Source organism: Sphaeramia orbicularis, chromosome 24 (genome assembly GCF_902148855.1).
Source record: "Sphaeramia orbicularis chromosome 24, fSphaOr1.1, whole genome shotgun sequence".
NCBI lineage: Eukaryota > Metazoa > Chordata > Actinopteri > Kurtiformes > Apogonidae > Sphaeramia > Sphaeramia orbicularis.
The window spans coordinates 9,046,878-9,067,530 of NC_043979.1; the positions used below are offsets into that span (position 1 = coordinate 9,046,878).

Sequence of the window (20,653 nt, forward strand, 5' to 3'; positions counted from 1 at the left end):
GGCTAACCTACGTCACAAAAAATGTCACCACTTTATCTACAGTCCATGCAAACCACTGATACATTTGATCTCAAAGTGATTTGTCATTGAGGAATCTGGAAGCATTTTGGCTTCATTATTTCAATGGCAAAGCGATAGGGAGGATGGATAATGGATAGACAAAAGTACCTTGGTTATGGTCAGGAAATGCTATTGCTTGATTTAAATATTACCAAAGATGGGTGTCAGTCTATAAAGATTGTTGCAGTTTTGTATTTGTTTTTTCTGCATTACATCCATATGTTTTACTGTTAGGAAAAAATTGTGTGAGTGAAGAGGGATGGATGATGAAAACAGATTGATAACTATAGCGTTTACCTCAAGATCATGAAAAACTATAAAATACCATTATTATTAATATAATTTTGCTGTTGTGATGTGGTGATGATTATAACAGTGACTAATATGGGGCAGCTGTGGTTCAGTCGGTAGAGTGGGTTGGCCAATGACCGAAGGGTCGGCATATCGAAGTGTCTTTGGGCAAGACACTGAACCCTAAATTGCTCCTAGTAGGGGGTGGCTTGCGCCTTGCATGGCAGCAGTCGCCCATTGGTGTATGAGTGTGTCCATGAATATGAGGCTTTGTACAGCGCTTTGGGCACCCTAAAAGTGTGGAAAAGCACTATATAAGTAATTTACAATTAATAAAAACCATATTATTAAATATGTATAATAATGATGGTAATAATGATGACACTAATAATAACATATGTAATATAGATGATAGTACATGTTGGATCATTATTAAAACTGACATAAGTTAATACCTTGGTAATATTATTGATACATTGACTACAACAATTTTATAATATGCTATATATGCTAAACTTTTTGACTGAAAGCAGCTGAATAGATTAATACTAAAGAATATATGACTATAGAGTGGAAGTGGGAGTAAGTAAATTGTACTTGTTCCCTCCTCTTTTTTATATGTTGAGTATATGTATTTCTGTATGTCTGAATGTATATGTATTTATTTTCATTTGTAAATATTGTACATTCATTATATTCTTTTTGTTTTTTTCTTCTCCACATTGACATGCTTGAAATAAATGATCATTCAAACAAATGAATCAAAAATTCTATTTACTGCAACTTTTCCTTTGTTGTTAGAATTGTCATGTATTTACTTAATTTTCTATCAAATGGCTCAATAATCAGTTGTTTTACTTTGGATTACTTATACTTACACATTGTTTTGACTGAGGTTTCTGAAATGTTATGTTTGGTCAAGTTTGTCATGTTATGACCATAAGAAAACCACCAATGATTGTCTGGATTCTTAAATGTAAAGAAATTAACCAAAATTTGTCAGTACTAACTGATACGTTTATTTGGACGTAGAATTTTTGATATTATTTATGTCATGAATGAGTCATTAAACTGTATGCACTGACAATATATGGTGAAATATACAGGGTGTATAAGAAAAAAGTAGACTCAGAAATTAACATAAAACCAAAATATGAGGACATTTTGAAAATCTGGTCATATGTGTTTATTGACCATGTAATTCTCCCTTGATTGACACCAGTGTCCTGGGTCAGTTTTCATCCTTCAGTGAACAACGCTAGTTTGAATTGTGCAAAATAAAAGTCTTTTCATTCATTCATTCATTCATTCATTCATTATCTGAACCCGCTTTATCCTCACTAGGGTCATGGGGGTTGCTTGGAGCCTATCCCAACTACTTATGGGCCTTCGCCCATAAGTAGCTGGGAATATGAGGCAAAGTCTTTTATTTTGTACAATTCAAAATAAAAATAATTTGAAGTGTAAGGGTTAATATGAGATCTGTTGCCATGGATGACAAGTTCCATTGGTCTTTTACTTTCATATGTAAAACAGGAAAAAAAATTACATGTTAACTCCCTACTCCGTACCCAAAACAATAAGATGGGAGACTTAAATATACTGCAGTATTTTGTAATGCTTTTGCTTTAACTTGGTCTCACCTATCTGCATTTTCAGAGTATGATTTTACATTTACAAAACTGCAGAAAAGTTATTATCATTAGTGGGTCAGGCTAGAGTATAGATGCAATGTTGAATTTGCATTCTCAGTACAGTCATCAGAAACACAGTAGACAATCTTTAACATCTGTTATTTTACATACTAGGACCTAATGTAAAATTATCTGGTCCTTACCCAGTTCTAAAATAATTTAAATCTAACTTCAAGTGTAAAATAGCATACAACAAAATCCACAGTGGAATTATTTATTTAATAAAAATTAATTAAAAACTGCAAAACAAACAAACAAACAAACAAAACAGGAGCTACATCTCAGCCTCTACAGGCTGTTAAATGTTTTGACATTTAACATACATACAAGCTCAATTTGAAAACGACTATACAGGTATGGCCTTTTAGGAATGGTTTCCAGTGGAAGGCCTCTTCGCTCTACAAAGAACATGCCAGTACAGCATAGGTTTGCAGCTGAACAAATCATAAGACTTGAGGGACATTGACCTTTGACTACAAGACCAAAATGGGGACGTTTGGCCAAAATTCCCAACACTGCATTTGGTGTAAACCAAAAACAGCATATCAGCACAAACACCTCACACCAGCTGTAATGAGTCAAGGTTGTTTTGCACTCTTTACCTGCACACCTGTTGTCACTTAGCCAACCTCTATATAACAGAGTATGAGGTCATCTGTCTGACTGTTAAAGCTTGTCTGAAATTTAGCCATTTAAAAGTACACCAGTAAATCCGCAAAAGAATGACTGAAAATAAAAAATAAAACTGTTGCAAGAGTCAGTCAATGTCCTGAAATCAATCTGATTGAAATGCAATGCAATGCAAGATCTAAGCGTAAGTAAACCTTAACAAACTGAATCAATGTTGTAAGAAGTTTGGGTCAAAATTCCTCCATAATGATGTGAGAGACTGACAAAGTCATAAAATTGGTGCTAGATGTATTCCTACGTCCTATCAAAGGTTAACTCACTTTATTGTCCCCATAGGAAAATTCAGCCTCTGTGTTTTACTTGTCCTAACACACACACTCACACACACGCACGCACACACACACACACACACACACACGCACACACACACACACACACACACACACACACACACACACAGGGCCTACCATTAGCATTAGCATCCAGCACACACATTAGGACCAGTGAGAGGCCATTGAAAGTGCTAGGGGATCAACTCCAGCTCTTCATCACCATTTTTAATGGCAGGAGAACACCGCAGGGGTTTTCTCCGGCAAACTCAACACATAAAGGCTCCAATTCGACTGAGATCCAAACCTGGATTCTTTTTGCTAAGAGGCACAAGTGCTAACCACTACACTACCACACTTTCCGAGGCAGGGTGTAAAATAAACTTTTTAGCTCATCTGCAATTGGCTTGTGACCTCCAAAAATTGACCGGCCAAAAAAATTTTACAAGTTAAAATTTTTTTAATTACATGCCCTATAGACCCTTTTTCAGCCTACGTCACATAATGTTGTGTGCGCATCTTGGCAACAGAAGTGGTGCTGTTCTCCAGCGGTTCTGACTGACAAAGACGAGGTAGCAACTGGTTAGCAAACTTTTACAAACTGTTCCCAGTACCAGCATGTCTGGTTGTTGTGTATACAGTTGTACGAATCGCTATTCCACCGGAGGATTAAAGTTTTATAGGATTCCAACAGGATCACGACCATTTCAAAGCAACCGGCAGCGTCTGTGGCTGCAGGCGATTAAACGTGTGGACTGGAATGAGGACATAATCAAAAATGCTCACATCTGCAGCGCCCACTTTATATCAGGTAAGGTTATATAGCTACCCTTTCATTTTACGGGAAAGCCTTGTTTACATTAGGGATTGTCTGTATGATGTAGAAGTTTAATCAAATGCAGCTAAAGTTTGATAAGCTGGCATTAGATTTGGCTGGTAGCTTGCTAGGCTAAAACAAACATCTGAACATCTGATTTCAAAACACAAAACTTCAAGTCAGTGTCATAGTATTTGATGTTCTGTACATGACCACAGACAACGTATTCATAAGCATCCAGGGACTTATACACCCGCAGTTTCTCTCTGGTGTACACGCTTGGTTTCTCAACTAAATATGTATATACACTACTGGTCAAAAGTTTTAGAACACCCCAATTTTTCCAGTTTTGTATTGAAATTCAAGCAGTTCAAGTCCAATGAACAGCTTGAAATGGTACAAAGGTAACCAGTGAACTGCCAGAGGTTAAAAAAAGACAAAAAAAAAAAAAAAGTAAGGTTAAACGAAACTGAAAAATAATGTACATTTCAGAATTATACAAAAAGTCCTTTTTCAGCGAACAACTTAAAGCAGTTCTGCAGTAATGGAGGCTGATCAAGCCTCGAAATTTGGTGCTACCAATTCCTACAGGTGTCCCAATGTTTCTGAATTACTTCCAAACCCCTCTGTCTGCATAAAAGTAGCGTTGGAACACACTTTGGTACCATACCATTGTGAGCAGTATTTGAACAGTATTGTACTGCAGAAAGTAGTATGTGACTATAAAAATGGAAAAGAGGAAAAGGCAATTAACGATAGAAGAGAGATAGAACATCATAACACTTTAAAATGTAAGTCTTTCCTACAGAGAAATTGCAAGAAAGTCAAGGTGGCAGTATGTCCAGTTTCCTTCACCATCAAAAGGCACTCAGAAACTGGGGGAAATGCTGACAGGAAGAGGTCTGGCAGACTCAAAGCCACAACAGAATCAGAAGACAAGTTTCTGAGAATCAACAGCTTGCGTGATAGGTGACTCACAGGACAACAGCTTCAAGCACAGCTCAATAGTGTTCATAGTAAGCAAGTCTCAGTTTCAACTGTGAAGAGAAGACTTGGAGTTGCAGGTTTGATGGGTGGAGTTGCAGCAAGAAAGCCATTGCTGAGACTTCAGAATAAGAAAAAGAGGCTTGCTGGGCCATGAAACACCGCCAGTGGACTACTGAAGACTGGAAGAAGGTGTTATGGATTGATGATTCAAAATTTGAAATCTTCAGTTCATCCCGCAGGACTTATGTACGCCGTCGAGTAGGTGAAAGGATGGTTCCTCAGTGTGTGACATCAGCTGTCATGGAGGAGGAAGTGTGATGGTCTGGGGCTGTTTTGCTGGATCCAGGGTTGGTGACTTGCATAGAGTGAAAGGCACCCTGAACCAAAATGGCTACCACAGCATTCTGCAGCTATGCCATGCAGTACCCTCTGGGATGCGCCTAGATTAGGGGTCAGCAACCCTGGTCCTAGAGAGCCACTATCCTGCATGTTTTAGATGTTTCTCTCTTCCAGCACACCTGAAAGCTTTCAGGGGCCCTGAAAGCTGTAAACCCACACAAAGCCACAGGACCGGACGGGCTACTTGGGAAAGTACTGAAGGCCTGCGCAGACCAGCTGTCAGGGGTCCTAACGAGGATTTTTAACATCTCCCTAAAAGAGGCCACCGTCCCATCCTGCCTGAAAACAGCCACCATCATACCTGTCCCCAAGAAAAGCACCATAGACAGCCTGAATGACTACAGACCGGTGGCACTCACGTCTGTGGTTATGAAGTGTTTTGAGAGGCTAGTTCTGCACCATCTTAAGTCCTGTCTCCCTCAGAACTTTGACCAGCATCAGTTCGCATACAGGAAAAATAGGTCAACAGCTGATGTAGTCTCCACTGTTCTCCACGCTGCTGCGAGTCATGGGGAGAAACTGGGCAGCTATGTGAGGATGCTTTTTGTTGATTATAGTTCGGCATTTAACACCATTTTGCCAAACATACTCTTCAAGAAGCTGACTGACCTGGACTTCCCACCCCTCATCTGTAAGTGGATTAGCAGCTTCCTGACAGAGCGACCACAGACAGTGAGGGTGGGGCCCCATATGTCCTCCACCCGTACACTCTGCACGGGCTCCCCTCAGGGCTGTGTACTGAGTCCATTCCTGTACACATTGTACACGTATGACTGTGCCCCCTTGTATGACTCCAACATCCTGGTTAAATTCGCTGATGACACCGTTGTGGTGGGTCTCATCTCCAGGGGCGACGAGACAGCGTACAGGGAGGAGGTCCAGAGACTTGTAGCTTGGAGTTCAGTGAACAACCTGCATCTGAACACAAGCAAAACTAAGGAGATGGTGATGGACTGGAGGAGGAACAGAGCAGACCCCACCCCACTGCAGATAGATGGTGTCTGTGTGGAAAGGATCTCCTCTTTCCAATACCTGGGTGTACATGTAGCAGATGACCTCAGGTGGCACACGAATACAGCTGCAGTAGTCGGCAAAGCGCAGCAGAGACTGTACTTTTTAAGACTACTAAAAAAATGCCACCTGGATGTGAATCTGCTACAGACTTTTTACCGCTCCACTGTGGAAAGTGTGCTCACATACTGTGTCACGGTGTGGTATGCTGGCTGCACGGCCAAGGACAAAAAAGCCTTGCAGGGGGTCATAAAGGCAGGACAAAACATCATTGGCTGCCCCCTGCCCTCCCTGGAGGACATTGCAAACTCTAGGGGGTTGAAGAGGGCAAGGAACATCTTGCTGGACACATCCCACCCTGGCCGGTGCCTCTTCAACCCCCTACCCTCAGGGAGGAGGTATCAGGCTCTGGGGAGCCGAACAAACCGGCTCAGAGACACTTTTTATCCCTGGGCTATAAGGCTTTTAAATAAGTAAACTTGGGGTACTACTTTTTTTAAACTTTTAAAGCCTTTAAGTTTTTAACTGTTTTGTCTAAATATTTATTTTAAGATTTTTATTATCACTATATTTTTTTTAAGTCTTATTTATATACTATTGTGTTTTTATCTTGTTTATGCTGAATTGCACTGGGGGGGGGGGGGGGGGGCTGCACAATTTCATTGTAACATGGAGTACAATGACAATAAAGTTTATTCTATTCTATTATTCTTCTATTCTGATGGTCATTACTCCTGCAGAGCTTAATGATAGGCTTATCATTTGAATCAGGTGTGTTGGAAGAGGGATAGATCTAAAACATGCAGGATAGTGGCTCTCTAGGACCAGGGTTGCTGACCCCTGGCCTAGATGGTCAGGGGTTCATCCTACAGCAAGATAATGACCCAAAACATAAGTCCAAGCTATGTCAGAACTACCTTAAGAAAAAAGAACAAGATGGTTCACTTAAAAACATGGAGTGGCCAGCACAGTCTCCAGACTTAAACCCCATCGATCTGGTTTGGGGTGAACTGGACAGAGGAGTGAAAGCAAAGCAACCTACAAGTGCTACACATTTATGGGAACTTCTGCAACAGAGTTGGGAAGAACTTTCTAAAGAATATTTAAATTCCATTGCAGAAAGAATGCCATGAGTGTGTTCAACTGTTATATCTGTCAAAGGTGAGTACTTTGATGAGTCAAGTTTAGAATACCTTTTGATTTCTAAATTGATTCCATGATTTCTTTTTTAACTTCAGTTGTTTATTTGTTCTTTGCTTTAATTTCAGAGTACACTGAGACATCAAACTGCATCATTTTCAATGAAATTCTGAAAAAATCGGGCCGTCCAAAAAATTTTGACCAGTAGTGTTTATCTGGCCACTGTATATTTGGCCACTTGGAAACGTCTTCAACCCATTCATTAATAGAACACAGATCTGGCAGATGGACACCATTTGTCAAAGTCAACTTGTTCAGGTAACATTTGCGATCTTTAGTCGATAATCCCCTTGCATAGCTTGACAAGCTGTTTATCTCCGCCATATTTTCGTTGCCAAAATGTGCATGCATACGTTCTACGTCATCATTGTGTGCAAACAGAAAAAGGGTCTATTTGACCTTTTTTGTTTGCGTTATCGAGTGATAGTGAACAAAATAGATATTTCAGAGCAGGACCGCGAATACCTGACACGGGTACCGCCACACAGAGGCGTGGACGGGTCTGTCTCGCTGGCCCCTAGGGGTGATGGGTGTCTCCAGCTCACTCGTGCAGGTTCTGGCACAGAAGGGTCACGGAGGAGGGGTGGGGAAAACCTCCAGCCTCAAAATCGAACCTGCACGCAGTGTGGAGGGACTGGCCGCCTATTCAGGGGAGGGTCTCTGAGGCGGATTGTGGAAGCCGGTCATTCTCACATGCATTTAAAATTTTCCAATGGCCACTGGCAGGTGTGTGTATTTGCTTTACACGCCAAACTAATTTTTTACCCGCCATTGGTGCTTGGTTAATTTTACGCTGTATTCCAAGGTTTCCGAGACCATTGAATCATAGGGTGTAAATAGTTTTTCACAAATTTAGTCTCTATTTTTGTAGAATTTTTTTAGTGGAATCTTTTGTATGTTATTTTATCCTTGAAGTTTGATATAAAAATTTTAGAACCTGGTAAGGACCTTTTTTTTTTTTTCAATTTAGTCCTGGTGTGTAAAACCATTGAATTCAAACAAAATGTGCATCTGCACTGGTAAATAATAATATACTAAAGACATACTACTTGTTAATGTGGACAAAATATTACTTGACAGAAAACTGTGAAATCCATGTATCCAGTTTATTTCTTACCACTGTCGGTGCGAAAAAACCTGTTCACAGTAAGTACTGCCTTGTCAGCCAGTTTTGAAAACATGTGATTATCATCGGCGGGGATTAAAATGCCGTCAACCTTCCACTCCGCAACCCAGTTGGCACTAAAGTTAAGACTGCTTGGTGGAGGACCACAGGTTACAGACACGCTCTCCCCGAAAAACACGTCAGTTCGAGGAAAGGTTAAGGGTGTTTCACCTGGACAAATAAACAAATGTGCCTTATATACAGCAATCACATTATCCTAACATCATAAACAATGCTAATGTACCAGAATGTCAAAATTCCCAGCAAATTTTGTTAAAAAATGTAAAATATATGAAATTGTCTTACTGTCAATTATCATAGGGTATTTTTCTCCCAGCTGATTAATGACTCCTGTTTTTATTTTTTCTAATGTTATGTCCGTAAGGGAAGTGGCACTGACAGTACTGTCTGCAATTGTGCTTCCACTCCTGAAACACAGAATCAAATCCCAATGACAATCCAAACATTATCCATTAAATTTGAAAATAGTTGAAAGAGAAGAACTTTTTTTCTGATTCTTGAAACCTTCAAACCATTAAAGTTGTAGTACTTTGATGGTTTGAAGGTTTCAAGCTGCTCAAACCCATTATTTTAATTATTACAATAAATCAAACAGACTCACAATTTATTTTTCTGTCCCACAATGATTTTGCAATTACTGTAACTTTCAGTGCTCAACTATTTACCTCATTTACTTGACTTTTTTTTTTTTTTTTTTTTCATCCTACCAGACTTTTGCATGAAACATGCAAGTCAAAACAAATCAGTCATTTCCATATTTTTGGTTGTAAAGACACAAGGTGTAATTGCTTTGTTGCTTTGTGGACTGGATATTTTATATTTTGCCTGGCAATCATGACTTAGGGCTGGGACCTGGACTCCAATGAGAAGGCAGTGCTGAGGTATCTCAAAGTGTAATAATACCACTAGATGCTGGATCCCACTATTCTGCACTGAATTTCTCTCAAAAAATACACATTCAGTAATTTTTTTTCCTCCAAAAGTCATTCAGGTTAGTTTATTTGAATCCTCTAATAATTGTTTGGGTATTCTGACTGTAAATAGTTGCTCCATTAATACTAATAGAAGGTTTTTCTCTCTGTTGTGCCGTTGGGCTTTGATTGACTGGTGTAGTTTAGTGCTCACTCCCCTCCTGAGCTGGACCTTTGTAGCTTCTATTTGCTGAATGAGGCAATTTTCTTCCAGACAGCTCCTGTTGTAGTTAAAATGTAACCCTAACAACACTAACAGGCAACATTCATTTGTAGAATTATGCATAGAATATGGTAACCTCAAGCTTCAAAGAGCCAACATGATGATGGGTGATGTGGCAGCTCCATCTCCTTCTTTATAGTGTTTGAGTACTCACACTTTTAGGTAGAATTGGGTAGAGTTATCCTTGATTTAAAAAGAAAATGAAATAAACCCTTCATGTCAGTTTTGAAAACTGGTGTAATTGGTGAAATTCCCAGAATCAGCAAATTATAAAAGTGCTAGGTGATAACAGTACAGTGCAGAGCAACTGAAAAATAACGGCCAAATAGAAGAAAAAAAGACAAGTGTCAAAAGCTGATTTCAAAAGAGTATAGTAACTTTAATAAAAATGGACTTACCTAAACCTCAGGTCTGTCACCTTGCATTTAATGGGGATTGTTTCACAGTTACTTAAAATCTGTTTTGGGCATGCAAAGACAGTTGGTTAACTAAGGTACAAATCAAACCTAGAGCAAATGTCCAACAATTTATTTACATTGACATTATGATATGATTAAATGACATAGACAGACGACACATTAAGACTTACGGAATCATGCGTGTCTGTGTAAATCTGACTGTCTGGGCTATTGTATGTTTCCTGGTAAGTGATGTCCATGACCACTGAAAACTGTTTTTCTATAAAAATAAAGAAAATTAATTTCACAGTGTTACAAAAATAAAAAAAGAAAGAAAAAACACTTTTATGATATACAAAAAAGCAAGATATAATACGTTGCGGTGGTTCTGTTGGTCCACCAGTTGTTGTCATCTCTGGTGTAGTTGTTGTCATTGGTGTAGTTGTAGTTGTTGTCATTGGTGTAGTTGTTGTCATTGGTGTAGGTGTTGTCATTATTGGTGTAGTTGTTGTCATTGACGTAGTTGTTGTCATCACTGGTGTAGTTGTCTCTGGAGATGGGAAGAAACCACATTACTAGAGTACATGCTTTTTTTTATTATTCGTAAGTGTGCTATTACAAAGCTATGCTCTTCTCAAACATACCATGTATACATGTGGTGTTGACACCTGTGGAGACACATAAGAAAATATGTTGCCATATGAAAAAAAAAAAAAGGAACGTATTTAATTATGTACTTCAGGGATTTCATTTATTTTGTGTCTGCCTTAGTTTACCCACTTTTATTGTAAGATATATTAATAACGGTCCACAATAATGTTATATTTTATAAATCACCAAAGCCCTGTGAATTCATGACAGATATTGTTGAAAAAATTTTAAAACTTACAAAATCTTCAAGCTCTACTCAAAAAAACGTCTTAGTTATGAATAGTTGATGAATAGCTTGGTCCTTTTTTACACCATGAAATCATGAAAATGTGATTATCCTGATTATACCTCACAGAGCTCATAGTTTTCATTAGATAATCAAAAAAGGAATAAATACAGAGGGAATTCACGTCAACAAAATACATGGAAAAGTAGTTGAAAACTTTTGAATTTTGGGTGAGATGGCACAGCATTCCTTGCAAAAATGTATTTGCCTCAAAAACGCTGGGAATATGAAACCTACAGGCAACCTAAGCCTTCAGAAAATGCAAGAAAACCCCTAGACATTGTCATTACAACATCAGTTTTGTTGGAATAGGGTTAAATTAGATATGCTTACTTGTGGTAGGTTCACAGAAGCGTCCATCAGAGGGTAGACCGTTTATACAGCTGCAGGTTTGTCTTGAGACATTATTACATGCATAACGGTTGCATATGTCACACGGCCAGCGAAACTGGTTTTCACACTGACACTGCTGCGATCCAGAGACTGGAGTACACGCTTTAAAAAAGATGAATAAAACAGTCCATTGTAAAGGAATTATACACTTAGCCATTTGTTAAGTGAGCATAAATAAGCAGAAGCTCATACCTGTAGTGAATTTTAAACCTGTCAAATTTATAGATGATGTCACCGTCGTGGGTATGGGTATTGTTCCAAGAACATTTCTGAACCTAGCTATGAAATCTGATGGCACAGATGAGACTGGGACACGAACGTCAAAAGCTAGATTATACTTCACCAAGACTGTGGAGGAGGGGAAAAAAATTAAAAATCTATCACATAGGACTCATCATTTTCTAGACTTTTGCATCTTTACTCTCCATTTTTCACTTGACATGAAATCTTTTGCTATGACCATGAGGTTATACCATAAGTTGAATATCAATGCTGTTACATTATTTCCATTGTTACATTTCATTTCATTTTATTTCAAGTATCATACCCTGTGGGGTTGTGGTTGATGGCGATGTAGCTGGGCTTGATGTTGGGCTTGATGTTGGTGTTGTTACTGTAAAAACAATAAAATAAATCATTATTTTTTAGAATTGTAATGCTATTTTAGAATTTCATGAGTCTATAATGGTCCTATAGTAGACATTTTTTTTTTTATGTTCAGCTACTTCCTTCCTTTCAAGCAGTTCCTTGGAGATGAGAAAATATGACAGTTTTAATGTTTGGGACAATTAGTTCCTTGTTTCAATAATTCCAGTTTTCCCTTTTGAGTTTATTTAAATTCATTATTTTTTATTTTCTAATCTGGAACTTTGAAAAACCAGCACACCTGCATTTTTCTAGACATTTCCCTAAAACCTATATCTGTTTTTGCAGTGACTTCCAAAAGAATTTCTCTCTACACCTAACCTTTTCCAAGTGACATAATGTTTGTCACCATATGTTATTTTATCCTCTGCAGTTTATAGTAAACATATTTTATTTACAGATTGTGTAGATTGTGTTCATAAAAACCCAGAGTAACTTCACAGGTTATTATATCAGAACAGAGAAAATGGAAGAAAAAGTATTCAGCAAAATATGTCATTAAATGAATGTAAAACCAAGTATCTACAACCAGTTCCACTGGTCAAATTACATGGGTTTTACTGGAGAATCAGTGTTGCAGAAGATGATGGTGTTTCCACATTCACTATGGAGCCTCTGAAAATCATATCTGGTACTACTAAAAAAGTTAAGTTATTTTGATGTATTGATAGAATTAGTTATTGAACATTTTAGATCAAGAGAAGTTTTTGGTTGCCGGTTTGGTTGTATTTGAGGAAGTGCAACACATAAGAGGAACACACAGCATTGATGAGTATTAGGCGCCACCTACTGGCCAATAGTGAAAATGGCATGAAGACTGGATTTATATATATATATATATGTATATATATATATATATATATATATATATATATATATATATATATATATATATATATATATATATATATATACACACAGGGGTTGGACAAAATAATGGAAACACCTAACATTGTGGCATCATAGAAGGTGTTTCCATTATTTTGTCCAACCTCTGTATATATATATATATATATATATATATATATATTTTTTTTTTTTTTTTTTTTTTTTTTTTTTTTTTTTTTTTTTTTTTTTCCCTCCAGCGTAAATGTTCACCAGGACTTGATAGATGTTGGTGGTGAAATGATCATCATTTCAGGCTTTGTCACAAAATTTCCACACAATTATCAATGGGAAAACACTGTGAAGATGACAATAACATCACAATCTGTAAAATACTCATCTGGACATTAATCAACTCTATACTCCTCTGTGAAAATAGGCTATCAGAGATGACAGAATTTTTGTCACTGGAAATGATTATTTGGCATCATACATGTCATATAATGAAAACTTCCATTTCATGATATACATGACATGAAGACTACAATAAAGCATGCATTTTTATTTAGTAGCCTGGAAAGGTCATTTGGGTTCATATAATGGGTACATATATTTTTCAAGACATTTTATTTATACAATCCTGAGATACTGCATTTTAAATGTGAAGAATTTCAAATCTTATAGAGGATTAACTGATGCCTCAGAAAAAAAGAAAAAAGCATACAGCTAGTTCATGGGATAATATGAATGAATGAATAGTATGATAACAGTCACAGATCCAGAAAGAATTGGAAGAGGGGGCTGCAGGAGAATGGTGGGGTTCAGGGTTGGAATTCTGGTGGAGGCTTCAAAGAGATGAAGCAAAGCAAAATTAACAATATAAATGCTTCAGATCACATAAAATTGTATTGTTTATTTATTTATTTTTTATTATTATACACTAATAAAATGAATACAATTTAACCTCACTAAAGTGACCATTTTTGGAACTAAAACAGAGAGTTGGCCTCAGTTATGGCATTGAATTCCATTGCGTTCCAAATAATTGTAAATTAGAAACAACAGCATACAGTAGAGGTAAAGGCCTATATTTGACAACTTTGTATGATTCACTCAATCACTGGCTGTGTTCCACAGCAACTCAAAGATATTTAATATTCAGTCCATGCAGTTAAATATTTCCAACTGTATAATAATAATACATGACATACTGTCTGTAGCTGCCCATTTGTTTTTCCGGCATGCAGACCCAAATGCTGCTTGGATAGACAGATTTAACTCCCTTTACCCTATAGACTCTCGTTATAAATGGAGCGTGTGCAGTAGACCCACCTCCAATACAAGAGATAGGAGATACTTGGGGCACATAAATCTGTGGTCTGTGGTACATATGGACGGACAGCTCAATAAGTAAATTTGTGGTCTACGATATGGGAGATCAGGTTTCGAAGTTCGGCAAGAGTGCATATCATTTTCAACATTTTACATGCCGAGGGCACTGATAGGTAAATCCATCATTGTGATAAGTATGGATGAAACCACACTGGATGCCAATGTCAGTGTGCTTCTCAAAGAGGTTCATGAGCACAGTACACTATGGTTAAAATCTGCAGTGTAAAAAAGTAAAGATGGAGGCTGGCCTATTTCAGTGTTTGTATTTTTATTTTTAGTTCAACTTAAAGGAACTTGGAGATACATTGTGAATTAAGTGAGCAGTTGTATGAGCTTCAAAGTCAGGCCTACCTGTTTGACTAGTATTCAGCTGGCAGTACTGGCCATCTGCTGGAAGAGCATTAATGCATCCACATGTGTTAGCAGTGATGGCATCACAGGCTCCAGCTGTATTGCAGCTGTTGAACGACCAAGCAAAGCTCTCCTCACATCTGCACTGGTACCCAGTCATATTTGTCCTTGAACACACTGACATGAAACAAATGCAAATGTCAAACTGATTTCTGAAAATTGAAATGTATTTAATGGTTATACTGTGGCAGGATGAAGAGAAGACAGGAGCTGAAGGTTAATCTGGTAAAGAGCCTGGGAAATTTTATATATATATATAACACAACACTTAAATTCTGATAATAATCCTTAATTAGTGACACATTCATAAAAGGGTTTTTACAAAATCAAATACATAAAATATGAAGAAAACTTTGGTGTCCATAAAAGTGACCATATTTTGATTTCCAAAAAAGAACAGATTCAGCTCTACCTCGAGATACTTAAATAAGTACCATATTATTCTGTGCAAAGCAGCAATAACCCCTGAGAAAAATATTTCAATGAAACAGGTCACTTGGGATTATTTTATTAATCTAGCTGTAGTGTCATAAAAGTGTCATTAAAGTTGCTGCAAGTATGTGCTTGTGTTTCTTTTTTTCAGGACTGCTTCTACTTTCAGCTGGCTGTTCTTTTGCTTTAGTGTGTGTTTTGAGTGTCATAACATTGTGGAATAGCAAACAAAAATAACTATAATATAAAATAATTTCTGAATTTTTACAGGTTTTTTGCTGAATAAATTCTCAGAATACACATAAATAAAATTTAAGATTTTAAATTTAGGATGTTCAACGATTATTTTGGTCCAGCAGTTTTTGTTTTAGGTCTCTTTTTCTAAATCAGACCTGCAATTTTTTGGCCTATATTGCACTGCTGATACTTCCAAGGACACAAACTAACACTATTTAGGCCCTAATTTTTGTGCGCACAGCCATCTGTCAGCCAGTGCATTTTTTAAATATATATTTTTTTAACACATAACCAAGATGGCTGACAGAAGGTCTGAAATGTGGAACATCCCAGGAATACCTTGCAAATCCTTCTATAGTAGGACAACCCTGAAGATAGAAAAAAAAAAAAAGTGCTAGCATCAAGCAACATCTAAGGATTAATATCATTGCTAATATCATTGCTGTTTTATTGTATTACTGTAACTTTGCTCTTCTTGATATACTTGATCTGCAGTAACATGTTTTAATGGAAATCAATTGTAATTAACAGCATTTTTTAATCAAACAGTTTTCCTTTTCTTTTCACATATTATCTCCATAAAGTGAGAAACAAATAATATTCAAATATGTTAAAATGTGAAAAAACATCAAATTAGCAGCATTAAAAATGTTTTTATTTCATGTTTTTCACACAGTAGATTATTTTCTGATATTGGTTTGTTAAATAAATAATTCTTTGCCTCAAAAGTTGAAGAAATGGTGTCCAGCTGAGTGGACATTTATGTAACTCCATTAAAAATAGGTTCATAAAAAAAGAATCTATTGCATTGTTTTTTCATGACTAAAGAGGAAGAAAAACACTCAGGGAAAAAAAATCTTGACTAAACTTCTCCCAATTCATCCATGAAAAGGGTAACTAAACAACTGGGTACTAAGTGGAAAGGATGTCATACCTGTTGTGGCACTAATGCTGGTCAGTCTAGTGCCGTTGATAACTATGGGCAGATTCAGTGCACGTAAAGATGATCTGAGCCGTTCAAGGTCAGCGATGTGTGCAAGAACTTGAACAGTGTATCCAGATGAATCTGACTCAGCTGTGAAGATATGACCACAGCACGACACTTTCAGTTATCAATAGGTCTATACTTTGCACAAATGAACACTGAGCTACTGTATGTGAAATGTACAGATATCATTTATCACTGAAGCAATCAAACAGTCAGGTATCTTTAAAAAAAAAAAAAAAAAAAATGTTGCTCACCCTGTCTTTTAAGTAGGGCATGGCCGTGGGAAACGTCCGTATCCATCAGTTGCTGAAAAGAATCCATCTGACAAGTTTAACCTCATGGTTCTGAAGCATTAACTTAAATCCATCAACATACTCAGTCATATCTAATGATCTTTATTCAGAGCCAAAACACCACACAGTAATTATTCCTACAACAAACAGACATGTTATGCTTACCTCAGAGAATTGATTCTTCAGACTGTAGTATATAACCAGAAGAACACACATGTATCCTAATGCTCTGAGTAATGCCATTTTCACTGAAGAGAAAAAAAGCCTGTAAGTATTCAATTATTCATTAATGACTGCCTTGCATTTTACTGCAAACTCTCCTTGGTAGTTCTCCTCAGTTCAATTGGACTGCAAACTGTTTCAGCAGGTTCCTTCTGCCATCACCAAAAAGTGCTCTACCTTCCTGATTCCTGGTGCAAATGATTGTTAATGTCATACGATTGCAATGTTAGCAGTCAGTGTCTGGATAATTTCTTCATTAGTCAGCATGTCAGTTCTTGAACTATTTATGTTGTGGGCCAGTTTCCTGATTTATCTGTATCCGTGTTAACGTGATGAAGTATAACTAGGAAACAGAATGACATCTAAGACTCTGAAGTGTTTCTGAGTAAAATATTTATCACATTAAAGCTGCCACTGTACTTCCTTGATCTGTGTGTTGTGTCCTGCAAAGGAACTTAACCAAGTTAACACACATATCTGTTTTTTTCATGTGAATATTTTGTCAGTAAAGGGTCAAGGGGTTATTATTAACTCTTAGTTGATGCGCCCTCACATCCAAATCACATAACTGATTTAAGATGACATATCAGCAGATGGAGCCTCACTGAGTCCTCCTTAAAACTTGTATGGAAAGTGCAGATGTCAAAGTAATACTGTGAAGTCAATGGTGTTGAAAGGCCAAGTAAACAAGTAAACTGGACCTATGGTACACAAAAAAACAAAACAGAATTTTCCACAATACTGTCAGCATGTTTGGTGTGTGCTCAGTCCAGGAAGAGACAGTAAAAACAGGCTTCTAAAGGAAGTGCTTGCTTATAAAAAAAAACAAAAAAAACAAAACATGTTGCCATGTTTGGTGGAAAAGTTCACTAGATCAACCAAACAGATATGTGGCATCTTGTGATGCTTGTTTTTTGAAGTTAGTTGCATGTAGTTTTCCTAAAAAACACTTTGGCCATTGCCTGTATTTTCATGTAAGTAGTTGTAACAAAACATTTATTTGCTGAATTTGAAACTTTTTTTTTTTTTTTTAAAGTTTTCAATTTATATATTTACTCTAAGTTATAAAAATAGGACCAATGGCCCTGTAGCTTACCGACCAAATTAAAAGCTTTGGGAAATGTATCCAGATGCCATTTATTATCACCCAGTTATGTATATTTGTTATATTACAGAAATAGCCCATGTTTTGGTCATATTCCAATGAGGTCTGTAAAAAATTCAAATTCCAACTTGATATCATTGATATTTATTGATTTTTTTGGATCAATCCACTTCCTATCTGTTGTCATGGGAAAATTTTTCAAAGTGGCAGCAAATCTATAATCAGATCCAGATCGAAATAATTTCAATACCTTGTGTCGACATCATCATAAAGAAGCTGTATACCAAGTTTGAAGTCAATCGGAATTGTATTCGGAGAAGAAGATGATTGAAACGTTTTCCCCATAAGAGGCCATGTTAAATTTTCCGTAAGTTCCCAGATCCAGAAGAAGATCCTGATCAGCATGTGGCCATTATGTTTTGGTCATCTCCCCATCAGGGCAGCTTCTTTATGATGATGTCAACACAAGGTATTGAAATTATTTCGATCCGGATCTGATTCTGGATTTGGTGCCACTTTGAAAAATTTTCCCATTATAACAGATAGGAAGTGGATTGATCCAATCAATCAGTAAGTATCAATGATATCAAGTTGGAATTTGAATGTTTTACAGATATGATTGGAATATGACCAAAACATGGGCTATTTCTGTAATATAATAAATACACATAACTGGGTGATAATAAATGGCATCTGGATACATTTCCCAAAGCTTTTAATTTGGCCGGTAAGCTACAGGGCCATTGGTCCTATTTTTATATTTTTGTATGATTTTAGGTTCAGTGTGTTAATACAGTATGTATAATGAAAACAATAACTGTTAAGTCACACTGGTGAGGTTATGCTGAAAAAACAAACAAACAAACAAACAAGGCAAGGTAAACAGTTTTATAATGAGAAACGTAAAGGCAAAATCAAAAGTACTCAAAACAGCCAAAATATACTCAGACACCTAAGACTGACTGAGATTAATGTAGTCTACCTAGAAAACAAAAAAAATGTGATAACTTAAGTTCTGTTAATTGAGGTATGGCTAAAAGAAGTGTCCATGTCTAGAGCTAGGTATTATTCAGGATTTTTGATACCAGCTACTGATACTGATACTCTGACTTTGAAACCAATTCTTAACCCTGGACCCAGTGCTACTTTTGTAGCAGTTCCCAAAAATTTTTTTCTCTACCTTTAACCTTTCCTCAATGATTTATCAGTGTTTATTATAAAATTATCCTCTTCATTTTGCATATTTCAGTGAACATCAGGTATTTTCAGGTATATTTAATTTACTGATCATGTAGATGTTCATGAAAGCTAAGAGTAAATTCAAAGGTTATTTTTTAAAAATCTAAAAAAAAGTTTGTATTTATTTATTTATTTATTTATTTTAATTTAGCATTAACTGAATGTAAAAATTACTTATAACCACTCTCATTTGTCAAACTATGTGGGTTTTATTTGTGAATCAACTCTGTTTTAACACGTTTTTCTAACAGGGGTGGCCATGGCTCAGATTTTAGAATGGGTCGTCCAATAACCAAAGGGTTGGCGGTTCGAATCCCATGCCGTTGTGTCCTTGGGCAAAACACTTCACCTCCTCTTGCCCCCAGTGCTGCTACTCACAGTGGTGGACGAAGGGGCCGTAGGTACAGATTAGCAGCCACGCTTCCGTCAGTCTGCCCCAGGGCAGCTGTGGCTACAAATGTAGTTTACCACCACCAGAGTGTGAATGAATAATGGATCCACTGTATGCGCTTTGAGTATGCATTCATACAAAAGTGCTATATAATCCATTATCATTATTACATTTTTCAACAACTTGAAGTCATCTGTAAGTTATGTTAACATAACATGTATGTTAATATAACATACATAAAAGTGTATAAAAACTGTACGTAAATGTCTCTCATAGTGATGCTGATGGAATTTACCCCACAGGTGTAGAACATTGATATCAAGTGACATAATGATTCATACTTCATAGTTCTGTAACCAGCTCTTGTCATTACATTTTAATATCAGTATTAAACTTCAGCATTACTGATGTTGTTTGTCAGTTGCCAAATGGTTCAAAGAGAGTTATGCCTTTGGGTGTGACCCTTTTAATAATTCATTGTTTACATGCATTCACAAGCATTCTATAAAAGGGTGTGTCTGGCCACTGATCCCAGTGATGTTGCATAGTTTTATCTCAGGGAAAGTTTGACAAATGAGGCAAAATTAGGCAGAATTGTTCACTGTAGAGTGTCAATTCTTCTGAATGCTAAGTTTAAGGGTTGCCTTGAAGAATAGTTTATCTACATTGACACACATGTTAACTTGGCCTTTGTTTTTTGCTCATACCTGCAATTAAATAGAATATACATGCGCAATAAATAATACATACACAGGGCATCCTCAGGGCACATTCAGCCTGTATACATATGGTACTGAACAATGTGACTTAGCATGTGACTAGTACATTGTGCATCTTGCCACTTTAAACTTTAAAATTCATCTGACACTTTACTGATGCCATTTTATTGTTTATTATTTTCTCTCCTACCCCTGACGCTTCATCACATTGAATGTTTATAGTTATAT

General features: G+C 36.9%; 1 protein-coding gene across 1 annotated transcript in view; it reads right to left on the reverse strand.

Annotated features, from left to right (window-relative positions):
- Positions 1-20,653, reverse strand: part of adgrf7 (adhesion G protein-coupled receptor F7) — a 40,096-nt gene that overhangs the window by 13,805 nt on the left and 5,638 nt on the right. Inside the window, exons 2-14 of the mRNA XM_030128940.1 lie at positions 16,915-16,997; positions 16,711-16,762; positions 16,403-16,543; positions 14,740-14,916; positions 12,074-12,139; positions 11,719-11,874; positions 11,467-11,628; positions 10,841-10,864; positions 10,573-10,746; positions 10,388-10,476; positions 10,197-10,255; positions 8,890-9,011; positions 8,536-8,754 (exon numbers count right to left, since the gene is read on the reverse strand). Coding sequence (XP_029984800.1) covers positions 8,536-8,754; positions 8,890-9,011; positions 10,197-10,255; positions 10,388-10,476; positions 10,573-10,746; positions 10,841-10,864; positions 11,467-11,628; positions 11,719-11,874; positions 12,074-12,139; positions 14,740-14,916; positions 16,403-16,543; positions 16,711-16,762; positions 16,915-16,997 — 1,524 coding nt within the window. The remainder of the gene's footprint in view (positions 1-8,535; positions 8,755-8,889; positions 9,012-10,196; positions 10,256-10,387; positions 10,477-10,572; positions 10,747-10,840; positions 10,865-11,466; positions 11,629-11,718; positions 11,875-12,073; positions 12,140-14,739; positions 14,917-16,402; positions 16,544-16,710; positions 16,763-16,914; positions 16,998-20,653) is intronic.